The sequence below is a fragment of the Populus alba genome, chromosome 13, assembly GCF_005239225.2.
Source record: "Populus alba chromosome 13, ASM523922v2, whole genome shotgun sequence".
Lineage (NCBI taxonomy): Eukaryota > Viridiplantae > Streptophyta > Magnoliopsida > Malpighiales > Salicaceae > Populus > Populus alba.
Window position 1 is genome coordinate 11264882 of NC_133296.1, and position 22267 is coordinate 11287148.

General features: G+C 29.7%; 1 protein-coding gene across 1 annotated transcript; it reads left to right on the forward strand.

The window, feature by feature from the left end:
- Nucleotides 1–16075: 16075 nt before the first annotated feature.
- Nucleotides 16076–17968, forward strand: LOC118059378 (bark storage protein A). Its single transcript, XM_035072226.2, has 5 exons — nucleotides 16076–16468; nucleotides 16553–16711; nucleotides 16980–17168; nucleotides 17339–17515; nucleotides 17638–17968. Exons 1-5 carry the CDS (start codon nucleotides 16169–16171, stop codon nucleotides 17803–17805), a joined length of 993 nt encoding a protein of 330 aa, XP_034928117.1. The 5' UTR covers nucleotides 16076–16168; the 3' UTR covers nucleotides 17806–17968.
- Nucleotides 17969–22267: the final 4299 nt, after the last annotated feature.

Sequence of the window (22267 nt, forward strand, 5' to 3'; positions counted from 1 at the left end):
TTCTCCCTAGGTCACGTCCGTGCAGAATGAAATTCACTCAGTAGAATAATGGAGAGCGTCTTCATTGTGTCTGGCTCAAACTTAAATGCATTGGACCGTGTCGGGCCTAGTAAAAAAATCTAATTTTTTTAATTGTGTTTTACTAAAAAAAAAATTAGTGTTTAATATTATTCAATGACACTACATAAATTAGAAGAAGATCGCATGATGATGTAGCATTTGCAGAATTTGATCGCAATCCCAATTTTGTTTTTGATGATATTTTACCTAATTTTATTACACGCTCAAAAAACCATGGAAATTATAGTTCTTATCGGATGATTTTGTACATGATGAAATTGTAGATAGGTTAGTTAAATAATAAAAAAATATTTGATATAAATTATTATTTATTTAATGATGTAATAATGGTAGTTAAATCTGCAATATTTAAATTAAAAACATCAATATTAGTATATATCTTTTTTAGTTATTTTATAACCTAATTTGAAAAGTATTTTTAACCAAATACAATTAAACTATTTTTTATTCAACCTCAATTTCAACCACAGTTTTAACGAAACATATATAAATATCAAATTAGCCTCAAGTCAAAAAGTACTTTTTATAAAAATAATTTTTTTTCAATCAACAACTATAAAAGCTATCACAATACTAAACACACGTTAGAAAAAGAAATATAGCTTCAAGGTTTTATAAAATATATATAGAGAGGCAAATAGGGCAGTAATAATTTATATCCTTGCACAAATTAGAAAACTATATCTAACTCGGAATAGAACAATATTTAATCCTTACACATGTTTTTTTTCATAATTTTAAATCAATCACAATTACACATTTATTTTTACACACACAATAATATTTAACTGGACTTACAATGAATATTAGAGACAGTAATCTTTTAAAATTTAAATATACTTAACTTTTAAGAATAATAATTAAATAATTTATTTAACTTATGTATTTTTTATTTATTTTAAACCCTTCTTTAAATTATGTATCACATGAGTTTAAATTAATATCACCTACATGAATAAACATTTTATATATAGGTTTTTCAATAAACTTTTATTTTTAATATTATTAGTGTTTATCTAAAAGAATTAAAAGTTGACATATGAAAATAACCTATAAATTTTTTTCTAAGCATGAAATTTAATATTTTAATTTAATTTAGTTATTTCCTTAATTAGCACTCTATATTTTATTGGTCTACTTAAAAAAAGAAAAAAGAAATGAAAAGAAAAGAAAACAGAGAAAATAGGTCCTAATCTGCAAGGGTTTAAACTATCATTTTGTTCCTAAGTTTTGTTAGTTATTGAGAATTATCTCTGTGTTAGCCTTGATTTATAGTTTGTGTGCAATATGTATGGGCAAGTAGTGGAACATATATATTTATTTTGTCACGACCTCTTGCAGCCATTCTTTGTTGCATTCCATGGTCTATGTTAACTTGTTAGACATCGTTTGGCATTGCGTTCCAAACGGTGTTTTGCCTAAATTCAATTTTTTTTTTTTTTTGCTAAAATTGAGTTTGGTTTGTACTTTATGGATCGTTTTGATGTGCTGATGTCAAAAATAATTTTTAAAAAATAAAAAAATATCATTGACATGTATTTCGGCACGAAAAGCTATTTGAAAAGTAACCACTATCACACTGCCAAACACGCTTAAGCCCACATGCCAGCCTAACTAGCAGCCATTGTTATGCAGGAAGCGGGATTGTTGAGGACGTGAGGACTGAGGAATCAAGCCATGGAAAATTAGTTTTGACACAAGTCATGGGAAAATAAAAAATGAAAACCATTATTCCCATAAAAATAAATTGATGGGCCTAGATCAACGCTCCTACTTCTGGGCCTAGGTTAACAATACCAACGAGCCTAGGATGAAATTAGGAGTAGGCCCATAAAGACTATCCTCCTTGGATCCCGCTTGAGCTCACTTGCATAAATGGGTCCACACAATGATTCTTGTCAAGTTGGAATAGTTGAAGACAGTCTTTGGTATTGCAGTCACGTAATGTTTTAAAAACAAATTAATATATTTTTGATATTTTTAAATTATTTTGATATATTAATATTAAAAAAAATTTAAAAAAAATTATTAATGTGTTTTATAATAAAAAAAAATACTTTAAAAAATAACTACTATCCTTTGAATTTAAAAAACGGTTGACATGACAAGGTGTTTTACCTTGAACAAAGCGTCATCAACCCCTACGACTATTTTTCAATATAATTATTTGTAATATAGATTACATACTTTATTCTCACTTTTTCCATATACTCCATACAAGTTAACTTAATTCTTAGTATATAAACGTCCATGGGTTCACCATGTAGAGCGAGGATAACATAAATATAAACACTCATAAACATTTTCCTTTTCCACACCTACTGCATTTATTATTTCATTTTCTATTTATACAATATATAACATTTAATATTTAAGGTTACATTCCTCTAATATTTTAATAACTAAGAGAGTATTTTATACAAAATAAAAGATTTGTTTTAGAGTGCTTCATGAATAGTTAGCCTAACTCTTATGCTTCAATCCTTTAAACCCTAGTTATAGAGAGGTCCAAAACTCTTGAAGTTTTCTTAAGAATTTGTTAATGGTTTCATTTATAATAAATAGAGCAAAAGCTAGTTTATATTTCTTTATTTTCAACTCCTTTCATGGTTAAGAATCTAGAAACACTAAGACATGAGGGAGAGTTACATATCTTTCTATAGGTGTTTCATTGGCTTTTTTTTATCTTAAAAATCTTATCAATTGAGCTCTTTTAAATTCATATTGTTATGTAAGTTAACCAAGTTAAAAAAAGAATAACAAGAGACTTGTTCAAATAAAATAAATCAAATTTACTCACTTTCTTCCACTTTCTCATAAACCAAAGAAATCTCCACCTTTAATTTTAAGAGTTAGGAAAATAAATGATTTTTTTTCAAAATTAATAATATTAATTACAAATTCATTATATATAAACCTAACTTTATTTTTGTGTGTAATTTATGTGTATCGTTTTCTAGATATAATATGTCATCAATTCATTGAAAACCTATATTTTTTTTCCCACTTCTTTTCGTGCCCCTTTTGGTTTGCTTTCAGCTAGTCAATTATGATCCTTATAAATTTATTTTATTTTAATTCCTTTTATTCCCATTTTCTTTTAATTTTTAACACAAATTTATTATGTTTGTTATTTAACTTGATCTAATACATCTAACATAAGATTTCAAATAGACAAATTTTAAAAATAAAAATAATTAAATTGAAAAACTAAAACTTTAATACATCTTTTTTATTTTTTGGTTATTTAATCTTTATATATATAACTACGCTACTAACCCTTTCACAATACTTAGACATTGATTGAAAGTGTCTTTTCTTTATTATAACGTGTGGGTTCCTTTTGACGTATCCAAGAAAAGAATATCTTCCTCATATTCCCTCTCGAAAAACAAATTATAATACTCCTCTAAGTAATATTATAAACTTAGCATTATCCTCGTACAATGTTCACACCAATCATATGCAGCTCCCAGATTTCCAGTATACCCAATAATGTTGACATGAGTAATGAAAACATGAAAACCATGGAATAAATTGAGAGATCACAAACAATCTATATTTCACAAAATTTACATTACATTTCCAGAGTTTAACAATCTGTCATTTTATTAATATGTAACCCTCCGTAATTATGTGTTAATCCAGCACTCTTTACTGCAGACATTTCCTCCTTTTCCTCTACTAGCAATATTTTTTTTAATTTTAACTTGTAATGATTATATTTTTATTAATTAATGTGTCTGAACTAATTTATATTTATCTCGATGAATCTCACAGATTCTAAAATGAATAATTATATAAATTTTCAGTTTAACAATTATAAAATTTAAACTTTATATCATATAAAAAAATAAATTTATTTATCCCGAAATTTTATTATTTTATTATTTTACCACCTACGAGCAATGTTGTAACATTTATGTATGTGAGGCGTTGGCATCCATTTTTGTCTTCTTTAATACTTCATGATCATCTGGAATTCTCTTAACCATATCTTACTCCACAGGGAGATGTCTTTTAATGCTTGTCGGTATCAAATGCCATTATGTGGAGGAAAGGAACCGCAGCTTGGATACTCCAGATAATGATACAAATGTTGGGGGGCTACCGACTTCTGACACTTTGTTTTTGATGGAACGTCTCATCTATCCAAGTGGTTGGATATTTATTGTCTTATTTATCCGATGACATGAAATGATTATTAATGAAAAATATTATAAACTTACAATACTCAACACATACTTGGTCTTGTAACTTGCATCATAATATGCTAGTGAAATTCTAAGTTAAATTTGTACCGTCAGGAAAAAAGCATCGATGTTATAAATATATTTATTGATATTATAATTATTGTAATAAATAAAATATTAGTAAAATAAATAAAAAATACATAGAAATTAATAAGTTAAAAATGAGTTGTTAATGTTATTTAAATATCAAAGTAAAATACATAGAAATTAATAAGTTAAAAATGAGTTGTTAATGTTATTTAAATATCAAAGTGGAAAGTTGATCCTCCTCCTAAACCCAAACATATACATACATATGCAAATATTTTTTTTTTTTTTTTTTTATCTTAGAAATCAATTCTAGCTCCTGAGAACACCTTGTTTTATTTTTTTTTATACAAACAATGTTTTTTTTTTTAATCTATTAATCTAGTTTGTACATGTTTGTATAAAAACATGTATATTGACTATCATTTTGTTGCGAGTTCACATTACAAAGTTTGAGATTCAAGTTGTTTATTTCTTCATATGACCAACTAGCTTATGTATTACTATTGAATCTTTCCTTTTACTTTGTTTGCTCATCTTCGATCCAAATTTTAGATGGAGTCTCCACCTTCAACTTGAAGGGGATATATTATGGAAATAATCCTTATATATATAAATACCTTACATAGCTTAGTTATCATATGTAGTGTAGTCCACTACTAGTATTGTACATAACCATATACATATAAATACAAATGATGGTTGTTATAATTGTAAACACCCATTACAATTTATACAAATCAATCTCTTAATTATTTTGACTGTAAGAATTAACTTACATACCTGCATCTTTAATAATGTATGTGGTGATGACTAATATGATTGATCAATATTAAGCCTTTAAGAATTGTTCTTTTAATAATTGTTCACCTTAGTCTTTTATGTAAAATTAAAGGAATGGAAAAAGAAGAATTCAATAGAAAATATTATGCCTCCTTGCTATGATTTTTTGTATTATATTCAATGTGTTTATGATGCATTACGTGCACACATATGTACACACGTATATGTTATTCCTAATACAATTAAGAAAATTAAAAGAAACAAAAAAAGTATGTTTTAAACTAGAACAAAAGGTACAAAACATAAAAAGTATGTTTATTTATATGGTTAGAAAGTTTCATGTGCCTTCTAATTAGTATTAGGTTTTAGTATATCCTTTCAAGTTGATTATGGGTAGGAGCACACAACCAACTTTGATTAGAAAAAAAAAGAAGAAAAAATAGATGAAGCTCAATAGTTTGATAAGAAAATCCATTATCTAATCATCAATGGAAATAAACTGAACATGTAATTCCTTTTTCTAATCATATCATGAACAAAATGAAAAAAAAAAATCAATAGGTTTCATGCATGAATGAAAAAATCAGATAAGTCATTAGATAAGTTGCTTCAAAACTATCACACTATAATATAAAAGAACAAGATAATAGATAACCAAGTTTAGAAGCATTAACAATAACCTTATATTCAACCTTTACAGAAGATTGATAAACCATTTTCTACTTACTAGACTTTTAAGAGATAAGGCTATATCCAAAATGGATAACATAATCATCTATAAACTTTTCATCATCAATATTATTAGTCCAATTAGAGTCAATAAATCCATGTAGTTAAATATCATAAGAGGCAATAAAAGATATGCCAAATTGAGATGTACTATGAATTTAACATAAGATACATTTAACAACAAGTCAATGATCCTCTAACGAGCGGTGCATAAACTGTCAAACCTTATTAACAATATATATTGTAAAAGTAACATGCTGAAGAAATTCAACCAAGCGATGATATAAAGTGAGAATGTTTGAAACTGCCACACATTTGGTGGTGAGTGTTGTATTTATATACATCTGGTTGTGTAAAGTATTACATGAACATAATTATGAGCAAGATAAAAGGAAAGGATTAGATATAACTGTGCCTATGATTATGGATAGAAAAAAATGCATATATGGAAAGTCCTTGATTAAGGCTGATGATCTTCAACACCCCCCGCAAGCTAAACATTAGGTTGGGATTGATGTGGAGCTTGGATTGAAAAAATTAAATGAGAGCTTCAGGCACACTTTTGGTAAAGATATCAGTAACTTGTAAGTGAGAAGGAACATATTGTGTGCGAAGCTTATCGGCAAGAACAAGTTCACGAAGAAAATGGTAATCTAACTTAACATGCTTGGCCCTCTTGTGAGAAATAGGGTTGGAACTTAAGAAAATGGCACTTTTGTTGTCACATAAAAAAAAGGCCGCTGTGGAAGGGAAACTTTCATATCATGAAGGAGGGGAAAATTTATTTGGCATATAATCACATAAACATGGATACACACGACAACCAAAAGGATGAAAGTTATCATAATTGGGAGGATAACCGTATAGAAGTTCAAAGGGGACTTGCCTCCGAGAAACGGTATGGGCAAACTGTTGATGATGTAAGCTGCAGTGCTAAAGGCATAAACCTAGAAGTGAGGAGAAGTCTGAGAATGGAAAAGAAGAGCCAAACCAGTTTCAGTCACATGACAATGTTTTCTTTCAGCACGACCATTTTGGGCAAAAGTATATGGGCAAGATAGCTAATGATGGATACTCGAGGTATGACGGTGAGTTGTAAAGAAATTGCTAGTAAATTCTGCACCACCGTCACTTTCAAAAAAAAATATGCGAGAAAAATATTGATTTTCAACAAATTTTTGAAATTGAATAAGGGTATCATAGAAGTCAGATTTCAATTTTAAAGGATAAAGCCAAGTAAAGCGAGAATAATCATCAATAAACAAAACATAGTAGTTATGACCCAAATTAGATTCTATAGGTGAAAGGACCCCATATGTCACAATGAATTAGATCTAACACATTTGATGACCTATGTTCATTATAAGAATAAGGCAAGTAATGCTTTTTTGCAAGTTGACATGTATCACATAACTTAGGAGAGGATAATAAAAATGTGAGATGAAGTTGTCCTTTTTTATTTAATAAAACAAGAATAGAATGATTCACATGTCCAAGGCGTGCATGCCATAAATTATATGAAACATGAAGAGATTTATTTTTAAGGAAAAAAATAAATGCAGAATTTCCACACTCTAGCACATATAAACCTTCATCGCATCTGCTGGTTGCCACCACCTTTTCCTGTTAGGTAATTCTGAACAATAAAAAAATTATTAGCAAAGGTAACTGATAAAGAAAAATCATTTGTGAGTTTACTGATGGACAAAAGATTTTTAGTAAGGTGAGGAACAACTAAAACATCTAACAATTTGAGATCTAGGGAAGGGGAAAGATTACGTGTATGGGTAATGGGTAGGGAACCATTCCCTACAATTACACATTCCTTACCCGTGTAAAATGTGGTATACTCTAATTTGGAATGATGGAGTCATGTGAGCTGAAGCCAGTCAGATTCAGCAAGATATGTTATTGGGTTTATATCTGATTATAACACTGCTAACATCGATATCATAGTGTCCTTTCTAGCCGGTAAATCTAGCAGCGTGGTGGACGACGACCTTGGTTAGTGTGAGTGTTGCTCTGTCCATAATGGAAATAGTTGCTATTGGACTCATACCACGACCATGATTTTGGCGAAAAGAGTTGCTTCCACGATGAGAAGAGCTTTTTGTTGAGAGTGAATGCTGCAACTGAAGCGCTAAAGTCTTAGAGATTTTTAAAAATTTTCAAAACTCTAGCTTTAGAGACGAGGTAGAGAAGCAAGAGAGATGAGTTTATGCCATATGAGCATTGAGACATTAGAGGAATCAGGCCCGAGAGCATGAAAAAACCAATGAACTTTGTTGGTTTCATCAGCTGGTGATGATTTCATAAAGTTGATCATATAAAGCTTTGAATGCACGGGCATAGCAGTGATTGTACGGGTGCCACACTTCATCAATTAAAGGTCATATGTCAGATGAATTTCACATGTTCTTGAAGCAGTGATTGAAGGTGTTTTCTAGGGCAGTTCAGACCTCACGAGATGTGGAGAGATCGACAACTTCATCCATTGCCTCCTCTATGAGAGGGGAAAGGAGGAGGTTGAGGTTAAGGAAAAGCTGGTTAGTTGCTTTCCATGCTAGGTGACTGTTGTTTAGTGTCTGAGAGGTGGGAGGATCGAATGGTGGTGGCGGCACAAGGATGCCATCCACATGACTCAGAAGACCTTGACTTTTAAGAAGAGGAAGAAGTTGACTCTTTTATAAGAGATAATTGGAGGAGGAGAGCTTGATTATAACCATGTGAAACATGGTGTTTAAGGGAAGAAGGGTGGGAGAAGAATTAGAAGAGTTGGAAGCCATTAGGATCGTGGAATGTTAATCCAATGGAAGCTCTGATACCATGAGAATGTTTGAAACTGCCACACATTTAGTGGCGAGTGTTCTTGTATTTATATACATCTGATTGTGTAATGTATTACATGAACATTATTGTAAGTAAGAGAAAAGGAAGGGATTAGATATGATTGTGGATGTGATTAAGGATAGACAAAATGCACATATGAAAAGTCCTTGATTAAGGCTAATGATCTTCAACATAAAGTATGATAAAAAAACAAAAAGGCTGAACCATTATTAGAGATGTTGGAAAGACAAGAACCAATAATTATCAATGTAGAAACTAGTTAACATTCGTATATGAAAGCTTTGTGCACAATGTCAAAGGTATATCAAGACTAAGAGAAGAATAACCAATGAGAAGTATATTATATCTCAATACCAAAAACATAACTCAAATGACCCAAGTCTCAAATAAAGAGTTTTGTGTGATGGTAAACAATCAACTGAGTCATGAAAGAAAGTTCATTTCATGTGATAATGATATCGTTAACATAAACTGAAATGTATATGTAAATAGTCTATTATCTATATATAAAAAGTGAAGTTTACTATTAATATCAGACTCTAAAAACTTGATCCCTAATAAGATATAAGTAACCATGATAATAATAAAACAAATTATTATCTAAAACATTTTGACATATAGAAAGAAAGTATTTTATAATACTAGGAAAATACAAAATGAAAGACAATTTTATGAAACGTTGAGTTGTATGAATTGAAATACGTGTAAGATATTTAGTTTCTTGCCATCACCTATTTTGAGTTGTTCAAAGCCAATATAGGGTTCCATGTGAATGTGTCTAGTAATGTGTGGCATGATATGATGTGTTGCCTTGGTATTAAAATGTCATGATTGGTTATAATTCAAAGTAAAGTGACTAGTTGAAGCATGTGGGCCAAAGATGGAGAATCCAAAATTAAAGAGGTAAAAAGTTTCCTTTAGGAAGTGAACTAGCACCTAAAATAATGAAAGGAACATAATAGGATAGTATGATTATAGTTACTATAAATTTAGCACTAGATTTTGGGTGTTTTGTTTTGGTTAATTCCATCATGATTCATTCCAACGTCTAAAGTTTCTTCTATTTTAGTGATCTCTCTAATTTCAATCACACTTCATATTGAAAACATCATTCCAATCATAGAAGAAATAAGAGTTAAAATTGTTACCATTGTCAATAAAAGTTGATTATCTATTAGTCAAATGGACATTCATGTCATCAACAAGTGTGGATCTAATAGAAAGCATACAAATTCATAATTATGTAAGAATTTATTATTCAAGAGTAAACTATGGAATTCTAAGAAGGTAACAAGTTTGAATCAAGCTATGAGAGTGTTACTAAGTCCTTGAACTCTGATCGTAGGCTTTCGAACATATGCAAGTTAAAATTTAAAAGTGGGTAGCATGCTAATTAAATGTTGCCAATTCATGATTTTTGGTTTTCTCATTATGTGTATAAGTCAAACTGATTCTTTAAGGAGTTGTCATAGTTCAAAAATGCTTAAATAAAGTAATATAATTTGGGTTATTGATAGTCAGGCGAAGGCTAATTCTAGTATTGTTCAAATAGAGTAAGAAATCGACAATAAATAACTTTAGATAGTAAAAGGATGTAATTAAAATGCTCATTCTTAGTGGATCCTATTTAACATGTGTAGGTAATTTGGGTTTGTTATGGTAATGGATGTGTTCTCTATAATAAAGAAGGGCAGTAGCAAAAGATGATTTTAATCCATCAATGAAGCTATAAAAGATTTTTCAATAATAATAATAATAAAAAAAACTCTTGGTTTTAACCTTTCAAAGCAAGTACTTTTTATTCGTTAGTTTTAGAAAAATATAATAATAAGCATTCTGAAATCATAATAATAGAGTTCTTATTGTAGATTACTAGTTGTTTAGGAGGGAAGGGGTAGGCTACTATTTCTTGTTGCTAAAAGTGTAAGAGATATTACACGGAGAAGTTATGGATGTTCTTAAGCAAAAGGTTCTGGTGCCTTGTAAAATCAAGGGAGTGGAAAAAAATGAAAGACAAGAAGGAGAATTTCACAAGAAATATTATGCCCTCACTATATGTTTTCTGTATTAGATTCAATATGTTTATGAAATATTACCAAAAAAAGAGAGTGCAAATATGTGTGTGTGTTAATCTTAGTGCAAATATGTTTTTGTATTACATTTTTTTACTTCAAATTAATATTTTTTATTATTTTTAAATTATTTTAATTTGATGATGTTAAAAATAATTTTTAAAAAATAAAAAATTTTAATTTTAATATATTTTTAAATAAAAAATACTTTAAAACATAATTACAACTACAACCATACTTCCCACCAGGCAACTAAAACGCTTTGACACCACACGTACTCCAACACGGTTCATGATGTTTATGAGAGAATTAGCAAAATAATAATAATAATAATAAATATAGATATTTTTAACAAGTAAAATTAATTAATTACTATAGATTAATTAATACATCCAAATGACATACCTCCCACGTCTGACATGGATCGTAGGCCCATTTTGTCATCTTGCATAGTGTAGCGAGTCATTTCAAAGAGGCCGTACAAGGATTGGTAATTTCCTATCCCATCATTTTCTTACTTTTTCATTTCACGGTTCTAAAATGTTTGTCCGGCATTGATTAAATGACTTACGACAAAATATATCATGCATTTCCCGACAAACAAATTCACGCGTGGTTTTTTTTTTTTTTACTTATCCGGAAATATTTCAACGTCACAAAATGAAAGCTTTTTAACTTGAAGCACATTCTCAGTGCAAGGCTCGTATCTCAAATAATTAAACTTGGATCCTAGGTCCTTGTAAAATCATATATATATATATATATATATATATATATATATATCATTAAAATCTGTCGACGAAACAATAACATAAAAGAATAGTTTTAGTTTAGAACATGAAACGACACTGAAAAATATGAAACATATGTGAAGCAGGCATTCATTTGGTTGTCTGAAATAGTTCATGCTCATCTGGAAATCTCTAGCAATCTTTAGAGGGCTGTATTTTCATGTTTGTCGGAATCAAAGGGTCAATAAATACGTGGAGAAAAGGCTATGGGAACAGATGCTGAGGGGCCTCTGGGTTTTTGGCAGCTTGTTTTGATTGTAATGTCTCTTTCTATCTGCTTCAAAGTACAAATATTTATGACATTCCAAACCACGTGGAGCATAAGGAGGTGGTTTTCATGTTTCGATTACTGTAATGGATAGAAATGGAATCTCGTGAGCGGCCTCTGAATGGTGAGAAGAGAGCTGGATGGATAATCTTAAGTTTATATATTTACTTGCTCAGAGTGAATATGGTTGAAGATATTATGTTCATGGGATCCCACGTATGATGAAGAGAGAAAACTCGTCGTCGATGATATCTTAGGCTTCTTTATTCATACAATAATATATATATATATATATATATATATATATATATATATATATATATATATATATCTTAGTTCTTTTCGGTCGATATAAGCTGAAAACATGCAGGTTTTATTATTTGATATTTTAAGAAACGTCCAGTCGTAATTTAGGTTTTTTATTTGATATTTTATTTTTAATTAATATTAGTGTTCAAGCCGACTGATTTGAAAATGATTTTTAAACTGTAATTCAAGTTTTTTTATTTGATATTTTAAACTGATTGAGGTGATTTTTTTAGTACAAAACTTAGTTTCCCATGCAGAATCGAGGATAGTTGTTTTGTTTTTTAAAAAAAAATAGTAAAAAAATTAGAAAAGTTTAATCATACTAAGAAATCACTTTTTTTTTTCTTTTTGTGTGGATAATGTCATTGTAGAAGTTCAAAATTATTGTTTTAAAATAAGTAGTCATATACAATAAGCTTTGGCAGAGTTTTTTTTTTTTATAAAAAAAATTAATATGAATATCCGAAGTAGTTTATATACAATCCAATTAATCTTACAAATATAAATATTAAAAGATAAATTTAAAAACTGAGCTAATAAGCTTTTGAAGTTGCAGAGTTGTTATCCTCGGCTCCGTAGCAAGTAGCAACCAGTAGTAAAACGGATAAGGAGTCAATTTGGAGGGGTTGCTGTCGCGATGCCATGACTAGACGTCCCATGATCATATCCTACATTTACTCTCATTTTTTTCGTTTCTTCGTTTTGCGGTTCTAAAATGCTTCGGAGTCTTTGTCAGGGATTACTGACTGAATGATCTCCGACAATATATATCACTAATTTCCTGACAGATAAATTCATGGGTGGCCGACAAAAAATTTATAGCGATTCTTGGGATTTTAAACAAAATTATCTCAATGAATTAATTTTTTTTGTCCTTGATAATCTTTATAAAGAAAGAGCACTATAAGCACATATTCTCTCACATGTAATTGCTTTCGGAATGATGCTATTTTCCAGCTCAGTTTTCATGAACACTGGAAAGTGTTTTTGGTTATGTCATGGAAACTGAGCTGAATGAGAATGAAATGAAGAGATAAAAATAGGGCAAAATTTTGAGGATCAAATTTGATATAATCAACAAATAATGCGGAAATCAAATTTTTTTTCCTGAAAACCAAGCCAAATTTTTCTTTTACTGGAAAGTGTAAACTTTCTGGAAATGATAGAGAGAGAGAGAGAGAGAGAGAGAGAATGATAATTATCTCCTATGAAAGATATTGTGATATCTAATAATCACATCCATATGTTGTTGCTTGGAATTGATTTCCACTAGAATCCCACATAATTTTTCTTGAGCATAGAGATTCTCACATCAATTATATATTCAATGAACTTAATTTGTTACACCTTCATTTTTTATAAGAGGATGCACGATGTTGGCTTCTCCAAACCCCAAAGGGTGATGCGAGGCTACCTATAAATCGTTAATTTCGAAGACCAGCTCTAGCTCTTAATTCCAGAAACATAGATTTGGGATTATTAAAAAACATCATTAAAAAAAAAAAAATTGCTACTCCTAAAGCATTTTGTCTAAAACCCTGTTTTGTTAATATTTCTTTCTTCAATGAATTAATAGATTGTTTCAACTTCAAGTCTAAGCCTAGCTTGAGGCTCAAGTGCGAGATGATCCAAGTTAGCGTGCTTGTATGACTTAAGTTCAAAACTTACTTTGCTTAGCTACTTTTTTATAAAAGCTTTTGCGCTATTTGGGACTAATTCAAACTCTTTATCTTTCTACTATATAAACTACAAGAAAATCTTCTTTCTTTTCTATATTTGATAGAGAGTTTTAGATTTTTCAAAACATGCCAATAAAAGGTCTATTTAAGATTAATTTCTTAGTTACCTATAATTTATTTTACTAATTTTAATATAATATGTTAAAGAGCTTTTGTTGGATAATAAATTTCAATAAAGTCTTAACTCTAAAAGTCAGTAGACATCGTTTTTAATTTGGACCTCAAAAAGTGCCAATTAACAATGGTTTCAAAAATATTTTTCAACAATCCTTCACATTAAATAGAAATTGATCTGACAGGTATAAAAAATCAAAGATTCATAAGAGATACTAATTTGGAGGGTCGTTACTTATAATAGGTGGATTTTGGCTATGAACATTGTTTAGTAAATCTAATGTAGTTTGTCTAAATAGTGAACACAATATTTTGAATTATTCAGTGTTTTATATAAATCAAGACAATAATATTTACATAATTCTCTACCTAGTACATTGAGAGTTGATAAATTGTTCATGTCCAAGTGTTCATCATCCACTTATTTGTAAGTGAAAAACATCATATTCTTAGTGTATAAATGTCTTGTTACATCAATATTAATCCATTATTGCTTCGAATTCTTAATATGGTTGACATCATTTTCAAAACTTCATTAGTGAGTTGATCAACCTCGATGATATTAGCTTGAGTAGTCCTTTTCTTTTTAGGGTTCCCTTGTTGAGCTCTATTTTTGCAATCCTTAACCAAATGTTCAATCTTGTTATAGTTGCAGAATTTACCATTGAACTTCTTAGCAATTTATTTTCTCTTTACAACAAGATTTTTCATTTAACTTTTTTTTTTGTTGGACTTTGCCACTTGTTTTACAATGTTTGCTTGGCTTATCTTTTAGGTCATTTATTTTCCTCTTATATCCTTAATATCAAAATAAAGTCTACAACTCTTATTTTCTTGAGCAATGTTATTCTTGAAGTCTTTTTAATATATGACAACTTTTCAATAATTACAACTACTTGAAAAGACTCATTTACAATCATATCTTCAACAAGACTATCATGGAAGATGATTTGAAACTTTTAAACTTTGTTTATAATGGTCACTTACATATTCTGAAACTTTAATTTATCACTTATAGATTTTATTTAAAAATAATATATAATGCTAAATAGTATTAATTCAGAACATGGCATGGCTTATATGAGGCAAGGATATTTCTTACTTTTAGTTTAAATAATGATGGATTTAGTTTTTTTTTTTAATATTGGTATCTGGATTAGTTTGTATATATTTTAATTAATTTCAAAAGTTTTAAAATTAATAATAATATATATCTCTAATAATTTTAAAATTTATAAAATTTAAATTGATAATTTTTAAAAATAAAATAATACTTAACCCATTAAAGGATATGGTTTAAAATTTGAAAGTTCTTTTGTTTAAGTGACGTGCTGTCGTTCTATATTTTGTTTTTTATGTTGTTTTAATTTTGAATGGAGAAATTATGGATAATGTGTGTACGATTGTTCAAATCCAAATACTTCTTTAGATGTACTAACGATGCAAAATTATTTTGGGCCCAGTGACGGTTTTGTTTTTTTTCTTCATTAATTGTGATGACAACTCTCAGGATATGAAAAAATCTTCAAAAGGTTAAAGCTCAAAAAGAAACTATTTTTTATTGCAGTTTTCAAATTCTTTTTCTTTCGACCACGGACCTTTTTTTCTCTTTTATTATAAGCCAAATAAGCTGGAGAAAATAAAACTTAAAACTTGTTTAAATTTATTTTATATTAAATTTTTAATTTAATTAAAAAATAAAGCTAATAAAATTTGAAATCATAATCATTTAATTATCAATATTTTAATATCATATTAAATTTAATAATTGAATTTTAGTTTTATAAAAAAAAGTTTGGTGTGCAGTTTTTGAAAGTTTAAGTCATACAAATTTTAAAGTTATTAAAGGATTATATGATTGTTAATTTTAAAATTTATAATATTAATTAAGTTACACGTAAGCTGGTTTAGATATTTATATATAATAAAAAAATTATATATAAAAAAATTGCTATGAGAGAGGCATCGAGATATTCAACGACAATTATAACAATACAGGGCCTTTATGTAATTGCGTTAAAAAAAGAAGAAGCTATGGTCGATTTCTATATAAAGGCACAAGAGGAGCACCCAAATACCATCATTCCACAAAGCAGTTGCATTTAATTATCTAAAGCATTGTCACTTCACTTTAACACTTGAGCTACATAGAATGTCTAGAGTCAATTTGGCAGCACTGCTGTTGCTTGGGCTGCTGCTGGTTATGCCACAGCAGTCCATGCAAGCGAGTTTGATAGACTCCATTGCTGAGATCGAGAAAAGCAATTGCAAAGTCGCACACCTTCGCTTAGGGCTAGTTTTTACCTCCGATGTCAACGAAAGGGCTCTGAAAGACTCCGGACTCTATAGCCCTGACAGTGAAGACTCCTCTGTTGACATTGCGGGCAGAAGGTTCCATAGCGGGACACTGAACGGTTCTTCTATTGTATATGTCAAGACAGGGAGTGCTTCAGTAAGACTAACTCTACCTTAATTTGTTTGTTTTTAACGAAAGAAACTTGCATCTTTCGTGTCTTAAATAATTGTTTTATGACAGGTAAATATGGCAACAGCTTTGCAAATCCTTTTAGCTAGATTCCACATTCACGGAGTCATCTATTTTGGGAACGCTGGAAGCTTGGATAAGAAAACAATGGTTCCAGGTGATGTTTCTGTGCCGCAGGCTGTTGCCTTCACCGGAGTTTGGAACTGGAAGGTGCGTAGGGCCTTTGCTATTATTTATGGTTTTCATTTTCTGTTTTTGTTTTAAAAGTTGATTTTTTAAATTTTTTTTAAAGACGTACATCATATCTGACATAGTGACAGTGATATAGTATAATATATAGCTAATAAGAAAACAATGATATATTATAATCTCGACAAATAACAAGAATAATCCATAAAAATCAAAAAGTTCTTACATTGTATATCAGCAGTGGTGTTGGGACTAATTAATACTACGTAATCAATTCTATATCATGCAGAAATTCGGATCGGAGGAGAAAGGTCATCTGGTATTTGGAGACTTCAATTATCCAGAGAATGGAGAGAACTTGTTGGGGACTGTAGAGTATGAGAAAATTAACATGTTCACTCCAAGTGAAGCACCCAAGGAAGTTTTCTGGCTTCCCATCACCGCATCCTGGTATGAAGCTGCCACTAAAGCGCTCAAGGTTTGTCAATCTCAGAATATTCAGCTGAATTAGCTGCATGTTTCTTCTTCATTGCCATTAAAACTATCGCTAAGCCTATAATGATATTATTAAGACCATGAATATATATATATATATCTTTGAATTTTCAAGTGGATTAACTACAATAATTAATTGATTATTCATTGCAGGATATGAAGTTAAGAGAATGTTATTCTGATAAATGCCTGCCCGGAAAACCCAAAGTTGTCTTCGGATCCAAGGGTTCTTCTTCTGATTTTTACGTTCGAAACAAAGCATACGGAGACTTCCTTAACAAAAATTTTGCTGCAAAAACTACCGACACAGCAAGTGCTTCTGTAGCTTTGGTTAGTAAAAAAACCTTCTATGAGCTCAACAGTTTGTGTTTCTTCTTCTTGAGATGCCTTTTAGCTAGGAAGCTACCAGTGATTAATTTGGTTAACGAATTTGTTTGTGTCCCAATTTGCAGACATCTATGTCAAATGAAAAGCTCTTCGTGGTGATCCAAGGTGTTTCAAATATAGCTGGTGAAACAAGTTCAAACTCAGGAGTTAGCTATTTAGCCTCCTACAACGCCATGCTTGCTGCCACCAAGTTCATTAATTCAATTCCTACGCCACGACTTGCCTGTGAGTGATGAGATGAGTGTCCTCGTGAGTCTTTTGAGTTGTATGATAAAAAAGGATGCCCTACTGTACTAGAATAAATTATATGGCCTCCTAATTTAAATAAACTGGGTGTATATCATCCACATGTACGTTCCTTTTTTGATGAAATATATGGGCGTACTTATGCTTGCAGTTTTTGTCATGCTAGATCTAATTATATGTTACAAAATGAAAGTACAACTACACCATAATTTTCATGACACGTATAAGAATGAAAGTTAAGCATAATAAAAAGAAAAATGACTCAAATCAATTGTATGGGAAAATCTCAACAAGCTCAGGATATTAAGAATACATATATGAGAAGTATCATAGAGATTGTCATCTAAAATAATGATGCTTCGCGTAAAGAACGCAACATGGATATGCTTCTGTATGGTATCATATAGATACCAAAAATAACACCATTGAGATCTTCTCTATCACACATAGAGAAGATGAGAGCACTATGACTTATCTCTAAAGGTCTAAAAAGAAAATGTTCAACGTGAAAAGACTCGTAAACAAGCTTTATAACTTTGATTAAATAATGAATGAAAAATTGTTTTAGGATGGAAGAAGTCAATGTAACTAGTATCCTTAACATCACTAGTTTCCAACTAGATTATCTAAAATAAGCATCAAATGACACATTTATGATCGTTTGATATTCTCTAAGCTCCTGACTATCTCTCGAACTCCCACACAGACTGAAATGTCAACTGTTAATGGAGGGAAATAATTTATACAATATCCTTATCCCATTAAAAATTATACAAACACGAGGAACACTAATAAGTTTAACCCTTTTTTTTTTTTTTTTATCATGATCATGGGCATAACACTAAAGAATGCCATGCCTTGAAAAAGAAGATAGAAAAATTGATCATCAAAGGTTATTTTCATTGGTTCATGAAAAAGGAAACAAAACCTCATAATAAAAGGATGAAAGTTTACACACTTGATGATTTACCTTAGGTTAAATAATCCTCAAATTAGCTATAGGAATTATATCTCCATCTTTTCAAATCTTTAATAAAAACAATGATTTTTCTTCATATCTCCAATGTCTCTAAAAAAAATCTACATTAAAATCTCTAAATATATCTATATGAAAATCTTTACAGCGAGATCTTTTATCTCCATACATGTCTATGAAAAATCTCATTACCAAGCCTTTACATCTTTAAATGTATCTTAATTAAATCTCTTTATATGTCTCAAATATCTCCAAAATGATTAAGGATCCTTATTCAGGTCTCCACGATTACTAATCTCTAAAAGGATTAAAGATCATTTTCAAAATAATATTATCAGAAATTTACATAAAGAAAGTTTTCATGTAGACACTTCATCAGACACAAATAGGTAAACATTCAAATGTCTAGCATGGTAACATTCTCTTATCCACATCAGGTAAAATTTATATCTTAAGTATTTTCTCCCTCCATTTCTACTAATTAAGTCTTTTAAACATGTCCATTTGAAAGACTTAGTGGTGTATATGATGGTGCACATTAAAAAATATATATGTTTGGGCTATGACCTAAACAAGCTGACATAAAAAAAAATCCATTTGGGCATATCCTAAAATAAAAACAATTGCATAAAACATCTCACCCCCTACTTTCACCCATGTAAAAACACATTTCCCTACCTTTATATACACATGCATGAAAAGAAGGAAACGAGTGATACGACTAAAAGATTGATGTCTTCTCCCAAGTGTAGGAGTGTCAAAGTAATAAATAACCCGGCAAGACCGAGGTCAAATCACAGTGAGGTTAACTATATAAATTATAAATAATAATAATAATAAGTTAAAGAGGACTTTGAAATGTTTGATTAATGTGAGGATTAAACAATGATAAAAAAAAATGTCAAGGTTAGAGGATCCACTAATGGTACTTCAAACAAGTATAATATAAACTCTTTTTTATTACTCAACTAGAACCACACACAAAGAAGGTTCCAATCGGATGATTTGTCACTAATAGCATATTATAAATTGTTAACATAATCATATTAATTATCTTATTTAAGTAACATCAAACTTTTAAATATTGTTAGGAATTCATGATGCTAACTTATGTTAACAACAAATCAAGTTCCTTTCATAGCACAAGTGTAAATTATACCATACGATTGGGCTATGAAAGTGCCAAGCATTTGTTGTACCAAGTATTATACAACATAAATCTAGATTAACCATTTAACAAGTAACGTATTAAGAATTAATATGATAAAAATGATAAGACATGTTAATAGCAAGTTGTTTACGGTATAAGCATTGAAGTCCATATTGAGTTTATATTATACTTATTCTTACACCATTAGTGTAACCTTTTCACCTTGACATAATAAACTTAGCTAAACATAATGAAGAAGAGAAACATAAATAAATAAATAAGATAATAATATAAATAAGATACAAGTTAATTAAGTAAAGGAAATGAAATGAAATGAAAAACATAAACAAGATATTAATGAAAGCAAAACTTAAGCATTGCAAAAATATAAAGAGAGAAATAAAAAGCATGATCTTGATCTGAATAACCAAAATGCCTAAATGCATGGCAAATGTCTCTTTTTATAGGCCAAAATTTAGAACTATTGATTTGATGACTAATTGTTAAGTGGGTGGCCACATGTTGACTTGGTGACAATCCTTATCTTCTTGTCTGAACAAAACATCATTAATAACGTCAGAATTTAAACCAACCTTACCATGAAAGTTCTAGGAAATTATCTCAGCTTTCCAAGAAAAAAAAATTAAGGTTATTTGGACTTCTAGAACTCGAGATATGGGCTGAACACTGAACAATGTCTGGGCTGCAAGACAAATTCAGACTTCTCCGATATTGCTATAATTTGGACTTAGAAACAGCCTTTTTAAATCTTGGACTTCCATGAAAGTTTTAGGCCTATGTCTTAACTTTCTACCCATATAAAGCAGACCTAAATCCAAGATCTACAGCTCTAGATATGACCTAATTATCGAATAGTGTTCCAGTTTGGACTAAACTAACATCTCTTTTTTAAGTTTAGCCCTCTCTTTGTCTTTTTAATTTTAATACTTAAACTCATCAATCAAAATTTTCATTTATGTGATAGGGATGAATTTATTATGAACATTTACTATAAATTAAATGTATCTTATATTATTAGATATGTTATTATAAAACATGCTTTAGTTAATGAGTTATTGATATTTCAAGTGCAAAATGATAATATAAAACCTTGATAAAAATACACTTTTAAGTACTAATTATCAATGGGGCTGAAATATTCATTATAATATTGATATGTCATGAGAGAAGAGAAAGGACAAAAAAATGAAAAAGAGAAAAAATAATGAAAGAATAGGCCACTAAGGACATGTCGGAGCTTCTTGGAAACAACTTGATGATATGATTTTTAAAACACCTTAAAAGACCATATTTTGTTGGCTGAGCGGGTTATACACACAACCTAAAAGCGACAACACTATCCATTATCTTGATGCTTATATTGTATGCACCAAGGAGAAAATAATAAATATAAAAGTCAGATGTTTGGGCAAACCCATATGGTTAGCATTCATCTTGTAATGCCCTGAGTTTCCACAATATTAGAGGATACTTTGAGTATTGAACATCGAAGAAACATTAGGTCAATTTCTTTTCATTCATTTAACATCAATAAATCGTATTGATGTTTTATCCACCTAGTTATATTCTTATCATATTATTTAACTCATCTCTGGTCTTTATCTCAATCATACAATTATGATTTATATCTTTTAATTTCTATCATAATTTAAGTAAAGTCTCTATTCAAGTCCTTAAAATAAGTATTCTCTTCATATATAACACTTGTTTATCAACCAATGGATATATATATCTAACAATGTCTTTTTGTCCTTTTATTGTAATACAATTTAATCATAAAATCTCTCTATTACAACCCCTTTACTACAATATCCTATATGAGTACTGGCTATGTGGTAACCTATCCATCAACCTATAGGAATGCATATAGACCCATGTAAAACATAATATTTTTATTAACTATTTTATTTTATGAATTAACAAAAATTATTACTTAAATCTTTATGCATTAGCCATATTATAATACAATTTAATCATAAAATATGTCTATTACAACCATTCTAGTACAATAGCTCATTTGAGCATTGGCCATGTGGTTAGCTCATCTATCAACATGTAGGAATACATATAGACCCTTGTAAAACATAATTTTTATATTAACTCTTTTATTTTATGAATCAACAAAATTCATGTCTTAAACCTCACAAGTAAAATGAGTTAATTACCAATATCATAGACTATATACATCACATATGGTAACCTATATACCTATTAGCATTGTCGCACGTGTGCGGCGGCGCGGCGATCGTCCACCCCAACCCTTCGTGAGGGTGTGGTATGTTGTCTATTTGGCATGGAAAAT

What these genes read in the sequence shown, in the direction of transcription:
- LOC118059378 (XM_035072226.2), top strand. Translation starts at nt 16,169, where the DNA reads ATGTCTAGAGTCAATTTGGCAGCACTGCTGTTGCTTGGGCTGCTGCTG. An exon ending in TCAAGACAGGGAGTGCTTCA is followed by an intron (nt 16,469 to 16,552) that starts GTAAGACTAACT and finishes GTTTTATGACAG; the next exon opens with GTAAATATGGCAACAGCTTT. An exon ending in CTGCCACTAAAGCGCTCAAG is followed by an intron (nt 17,169 to 17,338) that starts GTTTGTCAATCT and finishes TATTCATTGCAG; the next exon opens with GATATGAAGTTAAGAGAATG.